This window comes from Vidua macroura, chromosome 13 (assembly GCF_024509145.1).
Source record: "Vidua macroura isolate BioBank_ID:100142 chromosome 13, ASM2450914v1, whole genome shotgun sequence".
In the NCBI taxonomy this organism is placed as follows: domain Eukaryota; kingdom Metazoa; phylum Chordata; class Aves; order Passeriformes; family Viduidae; genus Vidua; species Vidua macroura.
Window position 1 is genome coordinate 669,066 of NC_071583.1, and position 15,750 is coordinate 684,815.

General features: G+C 53.8%; 1 protein-coding gene across 2 annotated transcripts in view; it reads left to right on the forward strand.

Annotated features, from left to right (window-relative positions):
* The first annotated feature begins 11,956 nt into the window (after nucleotides 1–11,956).
* Nucleotides 11,957–15,750, forward strand: part of RAD18 (RAD18 E3 ubiquitin protein ligase) — a 28,382-nt gene continuing 24,588 nt past the window's right edge. Inside the window, exons 1-4 of one of the 2 annotated variants that reach the window (XM_053989150.1) lie at nucleotides 11,957–12,161; nucleotides 12,268–12,349; nucleotides 14,352–14,413; nucleotides 15,374–15,444. In XM_053989150.1, the coding sequence (XP_053845125.1) occupies nucleotides 12,114–12,161; nucleotides 12,268–12,349; nucleotides 14,352–14,413; nucleotides 15,374–15,444 (263 nt within the window). In that variant the 5' untranslated portion in view covers nucleotides 11,957–12,113. The remainder of the gene's footprint in view (nucleotides 12,162–12,267; nucleotides 12,350–14,351; nucleotides 14,414–15,373; nucleotides 15,445–15,750) is intronic. The other variant, XM_053989149.1, reaches the window with a different exon arrangement.

A 15,750-nucleotide genomic window follows, 5' to 3' on the forward strand; every position in this document is an offset into this window, starting at 1 on the left:
TCGCCCAGACCGAACAGGGACCTGGCTCCTCCCGTCCCCTCCGGTGGGATGAGGACAGGGAATTTGTCAAATGAAGAACTGCTTCAATGCAGAGCAGAGGCGGACAGAGAGGGCTGGGCGGCAGATGCTGTCCCAGCTAGCCCTGCTCTCCGCTAGGGAGAATAGCACAGCCCTCGCTGTTAGCTCTGGGAGCGCTCCCGGGCTGCTGCCCCGGGGCTGCAGCAGGGCAGGGCTGCAGGGCGGCACTGCCGGGCCTTGCCTCTGCCTCACCAGCACCTCACTGAGCACTGGAGCCCTCCGAGGTGATGGAAGGAGCTCTCCGCTTCCTCCGGGCATCCCTGGGGTGGTTGACTGCCAAGGAATGGCCTGTGGGGGACTTGCCTTTAACTCGGACTGGTTCAGCAGTTCAGTACGGATGGATCCAAGAGCCACTCGCTCTGTGTGCTCCAAGGGGCACCTAAGGGCACTCTGGCACCTGTCACACTCATAGCTAATGAATGAAAAAATGACAAAGAAATGAAATGTAAAGGAAATGATGCAGAACTTAGTGATTAGTGCTTTGAACCCGGACTCAAAGTGAAACAACTGCTCTGTCCTGCTGACTGAATCAAATAATCCAAATTGCTAATACATTTTAGTAATTTTTTTCATGTGCAAAGACATTTAAGTGCTTTTAGCAAATGAGGTAAAGATTTTCCATTGATGTTTAAAACTAAAACAGAGCCATGTGCTGTGGGTGCCCAGAGCCTGCTGTCAGCTCATGGCAGAGGCTGAGCATGGCTGCCCTGTCCCTCCTGTAGCCTCTGAGTGCCCTGGGCACGGCTCTGCTGCCCTGGGCACGGCTCTGCCCTGGGCACAGCATCTGCACACAGCCATGGGCCATGCCAGGGAGCCCATGGAGCCCAGGTGCAGAGAGGGCCATTCCTTCCCAGTGGGAGCCAGGGCCATGTGGGATGGTCTGGGCCACCTGAGGGTAGTGGCTCACCCCAGCATCCCAGCTCAGAGGGATTTTACAGCCCCTGCTGCTGTTTCAGCTCAGATGTGGCTGCAGATCCCTTTGGGCAGCAGTTCTGACTTGCCTGCAGTTCCCTGCTCTCTCTTGTGACCATTTGAGAGATGCTCTGTTACGTTGGCTTTGTTGCTGAGGGTGGATGTTAACTGCTAAGGGTGTAGAGTTATTGCACCCTCACTGCTTGTGGCTGGACCGTGCCCATGCTGGGCCATTTAGGGCCCTTTTTCCTGCCTGATCCCCTCTGCCCGTGGCACCCTTGGTGTCTGGGGCTGCCCAACAGCTCAGCCCCCCGGGGCAGGGCAGCAGGAGCAGCCCCGGGCACGTGGCAGAGATTTTCCTGTGCGCATGTGTTTGGAGACATTCCCTGCAAGCATATGTCTGATTTCCTGTGCAGAGGAGGAAAGATTCACCAGATGAGACTGATTCTGGAAACTGGTGGAGTGTTGTTCAGATGTCAGCTCCCCTGGCCCTGCCCAGGGATGGCTCATCAGCCGTGGGAGGGACAGTGCTGGCACCAGCCAGTGCTGCTGTGGGCTTGGTGCATTCTGAGCTTGGGTTCAATTTTCGTATTTCTCTTTGAATGTTTTGCTGCCTGCTCCAGCACAGTGTCCCCATGTCCCTGGAGTGGAGCCCTTCCCTTGGCTGACCAGTGCTGGCGTGGTGGGTGTGTGGGTGTTCCTGGTGCCCCCGGCCCCTGCCCACCCCTGGGCTCCAGCAGGGCTGGAGCAGCCAGGGCTGAGTGAGCCCACTCCCTTGGGAGGCTGTGCTGTACCCTGTGCCTGAGCTGGCTGCAGGCACAGAATGAAAATAGGAGTATTTACCCAACTCTTGATAACTTTTTTATTTCCCCTTAATACACACCTACAGCCTCACCATAGAAACACAGGAAACCAGACTTTAGCAGGCCTGAGAGACTGCAGCATTATCCATCTTCTGTAAATACTGTGGAGCAGTTGGAAACCTTTTTATGATCCCAGCTCAGCTGGAAAACAGCACCACATTCCTGCTGCCCTTTGGGATCACTTCCCTTGCTTGTGGGGTGGGAGGCAGCAGCTGTTGAAACATTTTGGTTTAAGTGTTTCATGAGATAAAAGTGTAATTTGCTGGATTTTAAATATCTCATGCATCAGATCAGCATAAGCATTGCAGGTAAACCAGCCTTGCTCTGTTCCACAGAGATGCCTCTTCTCTCCCCAGGAATCTTCCAGAAACTTGGGCTTGGAATCCTTGATGCTGCAAAATCAGTGGAGGTTTGTGTGCTGGAAATGAAGCTTCAGCTCAGGAGCAAAGCTTATCCCAGGCCTTTAAATCTAATAACACCCTCCTGACAGCATCCAAAGGCCAGGCACCCTCTGACAGCTCCTAATTCCTAATTCCACCCGAGCCCCGTCAGCATGAGACTCATCTCTGGACATGCAAACGTGTCCGGTTCTATCTCACGAAGATAAATTTCTTAATTAAGACACGCAGCTGCCTGGGGCACCCGGAGGTTTTGATGAGCAAGAGCTGGGCTGGGAGCTGGTGCAGACCTTTGGCTGCTGTCCCCGGAGCTCGTGCAGTGAGGGATGGGGCTGGGTGGGCTCTGCAGCCTGGCCAGAGCCCTGTGCTCCCTGTGACTCGCCCAGGAAAGGCTGTCCCCAGTGCTGCTCACCTGCCCAAACCTTCCTATCCCGCCCTAAGCTAACGAGCTGCTTTCCCTCCTGGATGTGTCTCAGCTGACAAGAAATTACTGTCCTTGGCTGCATTACCCACCCCCTACCTGCTGCTGCTGAACACTAATGAAACTTCGGTTGGATTTCTGTCTCTAAACTGTTGCTGCATCCATTTTTTTTTACCCCTTTCAAGACAGCCTTTATAAAAATAATATATTTAGCAATGACTGGGCAAATGCTGAAGCTGTGCCATAGAGCAGGGCAGTGCTGGGCTTGTGAGGCCGTGGCAATGGCTGAGGCTCTCAAGGAGGCTCTAGGGTGAGATGCAGCTTTTTTTCCTAAAAGAAAGAAAAAAATTTAGCCTTACATAAGTCAAAACATCTGCTAGTGCATGACTAATGCCTTCCCTCCTCCCTGGTGTGGCAACTGAAGTCCACGGGAATGATATAAATGATTGTTTCCTGTAAGAAGTTATACATTGTTCATAGGGTTTTTGGGGACAAGCCTTGTGTGCAGCCACCCCTTCCCTTTTGCTGCTTGCTCGTGGCTTTGGGTCCAGCTGCTCCTGGCCCCGCTGCACTGCTGCCGTGAGCTGACAGCAAGGGCCAAACACGTTGTCCCAGCCCAGCTGGTGCCAGGGTGGATTTATCCCTGCCAAAGGCAGCTTAGCTGCACAGTTACCTGTGCTCAGGCTGAGGTTAATGGTGTACAGTGCTGACAGCTGAATTAGCTGGGCTGTGGGGTGCCAGTGTGGCAGCCTGTGGTGGCACGGCTGTGCCCTCCAGAGCAGCCTGCCTGACCCTGGTGCCTTCCCCAGGACAGGGCTGATGGCAGCAGGTGACACACCCAGGGGCTGTGTCCCTTTGCTGTGTGACTGTGCTGGTGAGGGCTGGCCTGTCTGAGGGGAATGCAAGGAAATGTTTTACACACCCAACAGCCAAAGTGGCCCCTAAATGTGGTTTTATTCCCACAGAGCTTCCCCATTCTGGCAGTGGGACTCTGCAGCATCTTTATAACTTTGCTCACTTGTTTGCCTCTTGATTCCAATTTAAACCAGGGGTGGATCTGGTGCCCCCTGCCCTTCCCAAGGCTCCCACCTCCCCACGTGCCAGCAGGACTCCTGTGGCTGCCAGTCTGCCCAGTGCCACCCAGCAGGGAATGGGGCTATTCACTTCTGTGCTGAATTTCTATTGATATGTCTTGAATTTTGGTGTCGTTCCCCTGCCTGGATCTCAGTTCTGGACACTCTGGGTCTGTGTCTCTGGTCAGAGCAGGAGGAGCTGCTGGGTCCAGCACAGGTGAGTGCTCCTGGCAGATGGATGGATGCAGGTGTCTCCCAGCTTCCAAACGCTGCACCAGCCATGCTCTGGGTTTCTGCTTTCCATGGTCTGGGACATTAACTGCTGCCAGAATTACTAATGGGCTTCTGCTTTTAGCCTGAGTGCTGCAGGCTGCTGCTCCAAGGTGGAGATCGTGGAGTCAATTAAGTAATTACCTGGTGTTTCAGCTGCCAGCACTCGAGAGGTTTTGTTCTTCACCACTGGCGTCAATCCCAACACACATCTCACCCCAGACTCATCAGCAGTGGTCTGTGCACTGCTAGAGCAGGCTGCTGCACCATGGACAGGCTGGAGCTGCCTTTTCTGCATGTGTTCTGGTGACAAATGGCTCCTTCTCCCTCTGTTTAGTCTCATTTCTAGCACATAAATCCAGGCACAAACAGGCTAAGCTGAGCAGAAGCCAAAACTGCCTCTTTGTAGTTCTCTTGTTGTGAGTGTTTTACTCTCACTGATTTGATGAGCAGCAGTTCACCAGTGCAGTGCAGAGCGAGCTGAGCTGGAGGTGACACACGGTGGCACGAGGAGCAGCCAGACTCTGCTGAGGCCCCATGATCCAGGGAAATGCATCTCCAGTGGCTCCTGGGACTCATCAGCCTCTTGGCAAGACAGTGCTGGGGACAGCTGGAGCATACTAATGCACAGGGACAGGGCTGGTGGGAGGGATCCCTGCCCTCGGGCACCTCTGGGCACAAGGTCCAGGGGCACAAATGCAAAATCCATGGCAAAGCATGGAAGCCTTGTTGGTGAAAGTTGTGTTCTTAATTAAAGCAGAGTTGGGAAGTGCTGAGGGGACCAGAGCCCCACGAGGAGCTCTCGGGCCTCTCTTGCACTTCCCAGCAATTTACAGGGAGTATAAACGAACCTTCACAGGAGCAGGGGCATGTCTGGGAACGTCTTACCCTGGCAGAGAGATGGAGTGGAGGGAGGTCTGCTACCCTTGCATTGCAAAGGCTGAGAACTGCTTCATGTTTAGGAACAGGGGAAGGCAGCAATGAAGTGGTAAATCCAGCAGCAGAACAACACAAACAGTTTTTAGCAAAGGAATGAAGTCCCAACAATGGGCATTTTGGTGGCAAATCAGCAGCCATGTGGCACAACGGACTGACAACAATTTGTATCCAAACTCTGCTCCCAAGTCCTTTTCCTAGACCCAAGTCCCTCTCCTAGTTGAAAAAGGCAAAATCTGTGCAGGAGAGCTGGAATGTCAACTAAGAAACACTTCTGTTAATGTGTTGGCTCTCTTGCCTTTGGATTTCACCTGATTTACCCACTTTGTCTGCACGGGAATGCAAATTGTTGTTTCCTATTTGTCAGCCCCTGGCCGTGACCTCCTTCACAGGTCTCTGGTGGGATACAGAGCACTGCAGTTATACACAGGGAATAGCTGCACAGGGAATAACTGCACAGGGAATCACTGCTAGAAGCTAGGCACTGGAAACTAAAGTCATCTCCCAGGGAGAAGGAAGGGTCTTAGCCTTTCCTGGGGCTGGGATGTTGTTTCTGGGCTCTTGCTGGTACTCGTTCTCAAAACGCTCAGTATCCTCACATTTCTGCAAGCAGCTGAATTAATTTAATTCAGGTTGTTTGCTTTGGTTTGGTTTTTTGTTTGTTTGTTTGGTTTCACCCCCTTGGTTTATTTTGAATGGTAGGGAAGGGAACTGCACCCAGGCTAAGAACCAAACAGCCAGAGAGTGACTCTAAGGCACAGAGCTGGCACTAGAATACACTGCTGGGAGACAGTCAAAGAGAATGGAAGGTATTACAGACCTTGCACTGTGCCTAAGAGTGCATGGAGTGTCAGTGTGGGAGTTTTTATACTGGAGTAGTTTGGAGCTGATGAGATTACTCATGATTTTCCTAACATTTACTGGATCAGCATCAGTGTCCAAATGGGAGATATCTGCATGTGCAAAACAATGTCTCTGAAATGTCAGCAAGTGTTGCTTTTGTTGTTGGCAGAAGGCCAAAACCAGCAAAGGCCAATTCCCCGCTGGCTCATTCCCTGACTCCGTGTCCCTGTCCCAGGTCAGGGCTCTGCCTGTTCACCTGCAGCCTCCTCTCCCCAGGCTGCCTGTCCAGCACCCACTGTCATTTCATCCTGCCCTCAGGTCAGGCCCAACTCAATCAGCATTGGTTTACTATGAAATGCCCTGAGTGATTTTACTCAGCCTGTCCATCTTAAAGCACTCTAGGAGAAAGTTTAAATATTATTTCTGGCTCCTTTGGCTGCTAACTCTCACAGCATTTTCATGGAAGCTTCCATGCTGCTCTGTAAAACAGTAAGATGCTTTTGGCTGATTTATGTTGGCCCGAAATCATTGCAGTAGACTAAAAAACAAAAAAAGAAAAAAGGATTTCATTTGTGCTTTCGAGTAACTTCTGTGTGAAATGACCAGGTAGTTGTGGAGCTGTGGCACAGCCAAAGCAGCACAGGTTGTGTTTGAGGGACCTGCCAGCACAACCTCTGCTAGGGCGATCAATTGCTTCAGCACACGGGCTGGGAACATTCTGGCTAGTGAAAGGTTGTTAGTGATTCCTGTGGCCCTGTGTGCCTGGGAGGTGTTGGGGGGGTTTTGGGCAGCGCTGGCCCCCCACGGGGGCGGCGGTGGGCTGCTGGGACCATCGCTGAAACAGAGGCTTTTGGCCAAAAACTGACGACAGGAGATGAAAACCAGCACCTCTGCAGTCTGCTGTCTTTGAATATCGCGGTGCAGAAGAGCAGCACTCCTGTGGGGTGACCCCACACCCCTCCCAGGTGCTGACACTCCAGGACATCCTCTGGCTGCTCCAGCCCTGCACCTGCTCGTGCTGCTTTCGGCTGCAGAGAGTTAATTTTCTGCCCAGTGGCTGGTATGGGGCTGTGTTTGGGATTTGTGCTGAACACGGTGATTATAAATAGAGATGGTTTTGCTCTGTCTGAGCAGGGCTCACACAGAACCCAGGCCTTTCCTGCTCCTTGTAGTGCATGGGAGGCTGGGAGGGGAAACAGCCAGGAAAGGTGATCCCAGCTGATCCAAGGGATGTTCCAGCCCATCGGGCACCGTGCTCAGTCCACAAGGTGGGGGTCCCTGGAGTTTGTCTTCCCAAGTTACTGCTGCATGAGATGGAGCCCTGCTGTCCTGGAGGTGGCTGAACACCTGACTGCCCATGGAAGGTAGTGAATGAATTCCTTTACTTTGCTTGTGCGTGGGGCTTTTGCATCACCTAATAAACTGTCTTTATCTCAACCCACAGGTTTTCTCACTTTTGCTCTTCTGATTCTCTTCCCAGTCCCACTGGTGGGGGAGTGAGGGAGTGGCAGTGTGAGGCTTGGGTGCTGACTGGGGTTAAACCACGATGATGTGGGACCTTTTGTTCCAAAAGTCTCAACATCAGACTATATTTAGTCCTGGAGAAATCAATAAATGGTTGCCAACTTTAACACAAGGGCAGAGCAAGGTCAATGTTAAATATTTGTGAACAATTTTACCCATGGTTTCAGGTTCTTCTCCTTTCCAGTTGGGAATGACATGACGAGAAACTTTCCACTGCTTTAAATATTAAGGGATCTCTGAGAATACTTAGAAACAATTAACTCAAAATGTTCTCTGGTTTGGGGTTTGGTATTTTCTTTTTAAGTACAGTATGTTCTTCTGCTGATTTTTCATCCAATCTACACGCTGGTGTCCAGAGGCTTGTTTCTGTGGTGCATTTGTACATCTATAATGAAGAATGTCCAGAGACACACAGACACACGAGGCAGACCTTGGTGGAGTGTCAGGTTTTAGTTTCAAGATCTGTGTACTAAAGGCAGCTGAGGATGAGCTGTTTGTTTGTTGGGGCATGGAGGAAAAAACATTTCTGCACGAGGCACTGAGCAGCACAGGGGAACAAATGCTCTTTACATTATTAAGTTGTCCACAACCACATGGGAATTATATAAAACTCCAATTAAATATTGTGTCTCAACAACACAAGTGAAAATCAGTAGCTTTTGGAGATTTGCTTTGTGTCAGGCTGCTCCACATCCTACTAAGCCTTTCCATACATTTCTCTGCTAACAGAACAGGGCAACAAGTGTATGAAAATGCAGTTGGGACTTCCTGGTATATTAATTTAAATGAGTATTTCAGGGGCTTGGAAGGAGGAGATATGTTCTGTGTACAATAACAAGTTGTAGCTTGGTTCAGCAAGATAAAGCAGTTTATTCCTGCTCCGCCAAAGCCCAGAGTGCCAATAAAACAGCGGGAAGCGTTCCTCCAGGGGAGGAGAGCTGTCCCCAGTCGCCCACTCCCGGGGCTGTCCCCACTCCCGGGGCTGTCCCCACTTCCAGAGCTGTCCCCGCTCCCGGGGCTGTCCCCACTCCCAGGGCTCCCGGGGCTGTCCCCGCTCCTGGGGCTGTCCCCACTCCCGGGGCTGTCCCCGCTCCCGGGGCTGTCCCCGCTCCTGGGGCTGTCCCCACTCCCGGGGCTGTCCCCACTCCCGGAGCTGTCCCCAATCCCGGGGCTGTCCCCACTTCCAGAGCTGTCCCCACTCCCGGAGCTGTCCCCACTCCCGGGGCTGTCCCCACTCCCGGAGCTGTCCCCAATCCCGGAGCTGTCCCCACTTCCAGAGCTGTCCCCACTCCCGGAGCTGTCCCCACTTCCAGAGCTGTCCCCACTCCCGGGGCTGTCCCCACTCCCGGAGCTGTCCCCAATCCCGGGGCTGTCCCCACTTCCAGAGCTGTCCCCACTCCCGGAGCTGTCCCCACTTCCAGAGCTGTCCCCAATCCCGGGGCTGTCCCCACTCCCAGAGCTGTCCCCACTCCCGGGCTGTCCCCTCTCCCGGGGCTGTCCCTGCTCCCGGGGCTGTCCCCTCTCCCAGAGCTGTCCCCACTCCCGGGCTGTCCCCACTCCCGGGGCTCCCAGAGCTGTCCCCTCTCCCAGAGCTGTCCCCACTCCCGGGCTGTCCCCACTCCCGGGGCTCCCAGAGCTGTCCCCTCTCCCAGAGCTGTCCCCACTCCCGGGCTGTCCCCACTTCCAGAGCTGTCCCCACTTCCAGAGCTGTCCCCACTCCCGGGCTGTCCCCACTTCCAGAGCTGTCCCCACTTCCAGAGCTGTCCCCACTCCCGGGCTGTCCCCTCTCCCGGGCTGTCCCCGCTCCCGGGGCTCCCGGGGCTGTCCCCGGCCGCGCTCCAGCCGAGCAGGGAGGCTTTGCTGGCCGAGCTCTGGGGCAGCTGAAGGAGCCTCCCGGTGCCTCTGCCCGGGGGCAGCCCCAGCGCTGCATCCCCACGGAAACGCTCACACAGCCCCGGGCTGCGCTCCCGCGCTAAAGGGATCGGGATCGGGATTGGGATCGGGATTGGGATCGGGATTGGGATCGGGATTGGGATCGTCCTGCCACGCTCCCTGAGCAGGGGGATGCTCTCCAGCTTCTGCAGCGTGCAGGATTCAGCTGAAAGCACGGATTTTCCAGGGCTCTTTTAAATGGTGCTTTTACCGTGGAAACAGTTTAAATTGTGTTTTATTCAGCAGCGGTCTGTGTGGATGGTGCTTGGCTGTAAATTCACTGCCCTTTGCTCTTCATCAGTCCACTTAAACAAGAAATAAACATGTTGCTGCAGAAATGAACCCATGAACCCTCTGTGCCCATTCCCGGGCGAGTTCATTCCCATCCAATAAACTCCTGTCAGAATGTGCGAACCAAGACCTGCCCTATGTGTGAGGGAACGAGGAGAACAGAAAATTGCCGGAGTTTGATACATTAATTAGGTCACAGCTCACAGAGAAAGCAGAAATGGATTCCTCAAGGTAAAAGAACAGGCACTTAAGTCAATGACACTATTCTGTAAATTCTAGCACTTTTGGCAAGGGGCAGGCAGTAATCAGATCCATTCAAATATACAAATGCAGAGGTTCACAGTGCCCAAGGCCAGCAGAGACCATTGTGATGGTTTATTGTGACCTTCTCCATCATGGGGGTCACGGAGTACCTTTTATACAGATATACATGAGTGTTACTGAGTGCCAGCTGAGGGAGCTGGGCTTGATTCAAAAATCAGACTAGCTCAGAGTAAGAGCATAGAAATTGCACTGCTACAAAAAAAAATCTCATAGAAAAAATCAGGCACAGGTGCACAGTTTTCAGGTAAGAGCACGTTTGAGTCACCAGCAGCTGCAAAAAGTGAAGGGCGTAAAACACACCTGTGAAATGAAGTAAGCAGAGGGAGGTAGTGCTGTTCTGTAGAGTATTCTAAAAAATGGTTACATATGCTGCATGTGTGTGTGTGTAAAAACCTCTACTCCAGCAAGTTTAGTCAACAGGAATATCGTAACAGCGTGAAGCGTGCCAGGGGACGGGAGCAGCGAGCCCCGAGGGCAGTGCCTGCAGCCAGGGCTGGGTCCGCACCCGCCCCTGCTGCACCCAGCGCTGCCGTCCGCTCTGCAGCTCCACCCTGGGCACTCGATCTGCAGCTCCACCGTGGGCACCCGATCTGCAGCTCCACCGTGGGCACCCGATCTGCAGCTCCACCCTGGGCACCCGATCTGCAGCTCCACCCTGGGCACCCGATCTGCAGCTCCATCCACCCTGGGCACCCGATCTGCAGCTCCACCCTGCCTCACCGGGGCACCCGATCTGCAGATCCACCCCGGGCACCCGATCTGCAGATCCACCCCGGGCACCCGATCTGCAGCTCCACCCTGGGTACCCGATCTGCAGCTCCACCCTGGGCACTCGATCTGCAGCTCCACCCTGGGCACTCGATCTGCAGCTCCACCCTGGGCACTCGATCTGCAGCTCCACCCTGCCTCACCGGGACACTCACCGGGCATCACTGAGCCCCCACCGGGCATCACTGAGCCCCCACCGGGCATCACTGAGCCCCCACCGGGCATCACTGAGCTCCCACCGGGGAATCACTGAGCCCCCACCGGGGAATCACTGAGCCCCCACCGGGGAATCACTGAGCCCCCACCGGGCATCACTGAGCCCCCACCGGGGATCACTGAGCTCCCACGGAGCACTCGGGAGCGCTCAGCTCCGCTCTCTGCCTGCCGGCTTCCCGGGTTCCAGCCATTCCGTTTCACTGCCGTCCCCGGCATTTCTATCCCCGGTTCCCGCTCCCATCCCCGCTCCCGTTCCCAGCAGCTCCCGTTCCCCGTTCCCACCAATTCCATCCCCGCTCCCGGCGGTTCCCCGTTGCCCATCCCCGTAGTTCCCGTTCCCGGAGGTTCCATCCTTGTTCCCCATCCCCGTTCCCGTAGTTCCCGGCAGTTCCCGTTCCCCGTTCCCGTTGGTTCCCGGCAGTTCCCGTTCCCCATCCCCGTAGTTTCCGTTCCCCGTTGCCGTTGGTTCCCGGTAGTTCCCGTTCCCGTAGTTCCCGTTCCCCGTCCCCGTTCCCGTTGGTTCCCGGCAGTTCCCGTTGGTTCCCGTTGGTTCCCGTAGTTCCCGTTCCCCGTTCCCGTTGGTTCCCGGCAGTTCCCGTTGGTTCCCGTTGGTTCCCGTAGTTCCCGGTCCCCGTTCCCGTTGGTTCCCGTAGTTCCCGTTCCCCGTTCCCCGTTGCCGTTCCCGTTGGTTCCCGTTGGTTCCCGTTGCCGTTCCCGTTGGTTCCCGTAGTCCCCGTTCCCCGCTGCCGTTCCCGTTCCCCGTTCCCCGTTGCCGTTCCCGTTGGTTCCCGTTCCCGTAGTTCCCGTTCCCCGTTGCCGCTGCCGTTCCCGTAGTCCCCGTTCCCGTTGGTTCCCGTAGTCCCCGTTGCCGTTCCCGCTGGTTCCCGTTCCCGTAGTCCCCGTTGCCGTTCCCGCTGGTTCCCGTTCCCGTAGTCCCCGTTCCCGTTGGTTCCCGTAGTCCCCGTTGCCGTTCCCGCTGGTTCCCGTTCCCGTAGTCCCCGTTGCCGCTGCCGTTGGTTCCCGTTCCCGTAGTCCCCGTTCCCGCTGCCGTTCCCGTAGTCCCCGTTCCCGTTCCCGTTGGTTCCCGTAGTCCCCGTTCCCGTTCCCGTTGGTTCCCGTAGTCCCCGCTGCCGCTGCCGTTGGCCGCCGGCGCTGCCGGAAGCGCTGCCGGAAGCCGGCGGTGCGCGCGGATCCGGGCCCGCCGCCGCTGCCAGCGGGGCCGTGGGGCGGCACCGGGCCGGGCCGCGCCGACAGCGCCGCGGCGATGCCGCTGCTCGAGCCGCCGTGGCCGCCCGGCCTGGCCCCGCTGAAGGTGCGTGCGGCGCCGGGGGCCGGGCGGGGGTCCCGGGGCGCTGTCTCGGCCGGTGCCGCCGGGACGGCCCGGCCGAGCGGCCGCGCTCACCGCGCTCTCCTTGCAGGCCGTGGATGACTTGCTGCGCTGCGGGATTTGCTTCGACTACTTCAGCATCGCCGTGATCATCCCGCAGTGCTCGCACAGCTGTGAGTGCCGGGCGGGAGGGCGGCGAGGACGCGGGCTCGGTGTCGGGTGAGCTGGGAGGAAAGGCCGGGCGAGTTGGGAGTGTTCGGCCTGGCAAACACGAGGTTCTGGAGCCTGCAGGAGGGATGGAGAGAAGCTCTTTCCAAGGGCCTGGAGTGGCTCCCCACGGACAGAGGACACGGTTAGATCAGAGATGCAGAAGAGGGAGGGTGGTGATGCCCTGGCACAGGGTGCCCAGAGCAGCCGGGGCTGCCCCGTCCTTGGAAGTGTCCAGGGCCAGACTGGAAGGGGTTTGGAGCGCCCTGGGACAGTGGGAAACGTGCTGCCCATGGCAGGGGGTGGAACTGACTGGGCTTTAGGGTCCCTTCCCACCCAAACCGTTCTAGGGTTCCGTGATTCTCTTTGCCGTGCACGCTGGGAGGAGCTTTGCAAGATGGAAGCAGCCAGAACCTGCCCTGGTGTAGTTCCTGCTGTAGTACAAACATGCGGCGTCTGGCATTCTTCATGTAAATATCTTTGTTAACATCTTGAGGGTGGTACAAATGCAAAGCTCTGTGTGCAGAGCATTAAGAGCTCAAATTTCCCGTGCTGCTCTGTCTGCCCTGGGAGATATCTGCTGGAGCCTGGCCCCGGGCGCTTTGCTGAAGCCAGATTAGGAGGGAAGTACCTTGCCTTTTCTCACGTTAAAATAAATGCTTGTGATTGTTTGGTTCAGAAACTGTAGCACTTCCTTCCGTGAAGGGGGACGTTGTAGTTTGGCAGCGAAGTGTAGTTTAGCTTGGCAAAGCTGCCACCGTTGAAGGCAGTGTGGGGAGCCACAAAACTGGAAGTTCTCTTCGCTTGCTGGCGGCGCAGCCTGCCTGGGCACCGTGGCTCCAAGCAGCACTCATTGCACACGGACGCAGTGTGTCCAGAGGCACAATCATTGCACAATCATTGCACAATCATTGCACGCGTGGGCTGGCCCGTGGGAAGGTGCTGGGGTGTCAGCTGGCGGCCACTTCGTTCCTAGTCATACACTTAAAGTTTGTTTCTTCATGGCTTTCTCACCCCATATCACTTCTTGCTACGTATCTAGTAATTTTGGGGCATTTAGATGGATTTGTGGTTTTAAGTGTTAATCGGTGCATTAGACCAGGTTGGATTGGGCTTGGAGCAACCTGGTCCAGTGGAAGATGTCCCTGCCCATGGCAGGGGGTGGGATGAAATGAGCTTTAAGGTCCCTCCCAACCCGAACCATTCTGGGATTAATTAATGCTTCTGCTGCTTTTCTGGTGCATTCCCAGAGGGCCTGTGAAATAGAGATCTCTTTCAGGAGCTAGTGCTGAGACTCTGACCCATGATGATCTAGTGAGGGAACGTTTTCCTGGAGAACGATGAGACTTTTTAAATCCTTAAGTGGCCGTGAAAGCTCACGGCTAAATTGACAAGGTGTAACAAGCACAGAAATGGACTGTGACAGTATGGCTGTTTCACCGCCCAGCCTCTCGAGGCATCCTGTGACGGCGAGGTGACATGAAGCTGTCTCTCAGCATTTCAGTGCTGTCTCCCCTCCTTTTTAGCCTCTTCTCTCAACAACAAGTTGGTATTGTTTTGGAAAGGGGCAGAAGGGCCTGGGGAAAAGAGGGGATTGTGGGTTTGTGCGGGGCTGTGCAGGAAGATGAAAGTGATCAGCGTTAGTCATGTCAAAAACCCAGCACGGCGAGGGAGCGAGCAGTGCAACCACTGCTCTGGTGGTGGGGCTGACCAAGGGCTGCTTGCACTGGGGAGCAACAGGAAACAAACATCAGCTTTAGGTGGAGGAGCTGATATTTGAAACATGTTTGCATAAAATACGGGTTCTTTTGCAACAATGATAATCTCAATTCCGCGTGAAAATGGTGTGTTTTCATATTTGTGTATTGTGGAATAGCTTGCATGTATTGTACAACAAGGAAATACACAAGCAAGGATGTGGAACTGCATTTGCAATAATGTTCAAAATGATGTGTTTCCTTTTTCCAGACTGTTCCCTTTGTATCCGCAAGTCTTTGTCCTACAAAACGCAGTGTCCAACATGCTGTGTGGTAAGTGTGGCTGTGGTTTGGTTTTTGCCCCTCAGTTTATTTTTTTATCTGTTGGTTTTCCCCCTCAGTTTATTTTTTATCTTTTGGCAAATCTTAGGAGTGTTTACCTTTAGACTACACCAAATAATCAATTCTGATTGCATGGGCAAAGTGTGGTGCTCTTGCATCTGGAGTTGTCCTGTTCCAGAGGCACTCCTCTGTCAGTGCAGGCAGAAGGGGATGGAGCATCAGGGCTGGGGTTTGGTCAGGGCTGTGTGTACAGTCTGTCACAAAACATTTAACATTAATTTGTTAAAATACCCATCATTTAAACCAGAAGTGCTGAAACATAAGTGCTTCATTTTCTGTGTGTGAGTGGCCCCATTTCATCTCAAAATAAAAATAAAATTAAAAATTAATAAAAGCTTTGTTTAAAAGAAGAACAGAGAAAGTTGCAGTGAAGTAAAAATCAGAAATTGTTTAAAAAGAATGAACTGAATGCACAAAGGCAACTCATAATTCATATTTTCATTCCATAATCAGAGGATTAACATTTCCCTTTATCAGTTTTCACGCTTTGTTGCTTAAGGTTCTTACCACCTTCAGAAGATGGTTTGGTTTGGTTTCCAAAATTATTAGACCTGTGCTGCAGTAAACCATTGTTGGAGCCTGGGCACACTGGGCTTTGTTGCTTTATGCTTTGGTTTTACCTGTTACCTTAATATCCCACACTTAAGTTCTCAGGCAATTGTTTTAATATGAGATCTTTTTGGGGAAGAAGTGTTTACCCTTTAAGCATCTTAATTCCTGTAGCACTTTAGTGGGGGTAGTTGAGGCATCGAGCCAAGAAGCAAGTTATTGATCACTTGAACATTTTCTGGGCACTTGCTGTTTTCACTGCATTTGAATGTTTGTTTATTTAGGTTTGGTTTTGGGTTTTGTTTTTTTTTTTTTTTTGCTTTTACTTTCTTTCTTTTATAGGCAGTCTCAGAATCTGACCTGAAAAACAACCGGATTTTAGATGATCTAGTGAAGAGCTTTAATTCTGCAAGGTATTTCTGTAATTTTATGGCTACTCTCTCTGGTTTGGCAGCTGGCAAGGTGTGACTGTGTGTGCCCCCAGGCTCAGAGCCCTGGAGAGGAGCAGTGTGAGAACTGAGCAAAACAATTGTGGTGTCAAAGACGAACGTTTGCACTTTGGAAAAGTCCTGCAGTGTTCTGGCTGAAGGTTACTGTGCACTCAAGTGATGTGGAGCTTTTGCAAGCTTATTTTGGTTCTGCTTCTGCTTAGCTGCTCTGGAAGTTACAGTCTCTGCCACTGTGTAGGCAGTCAATAGATATGTCAGGATTCTGTGGGG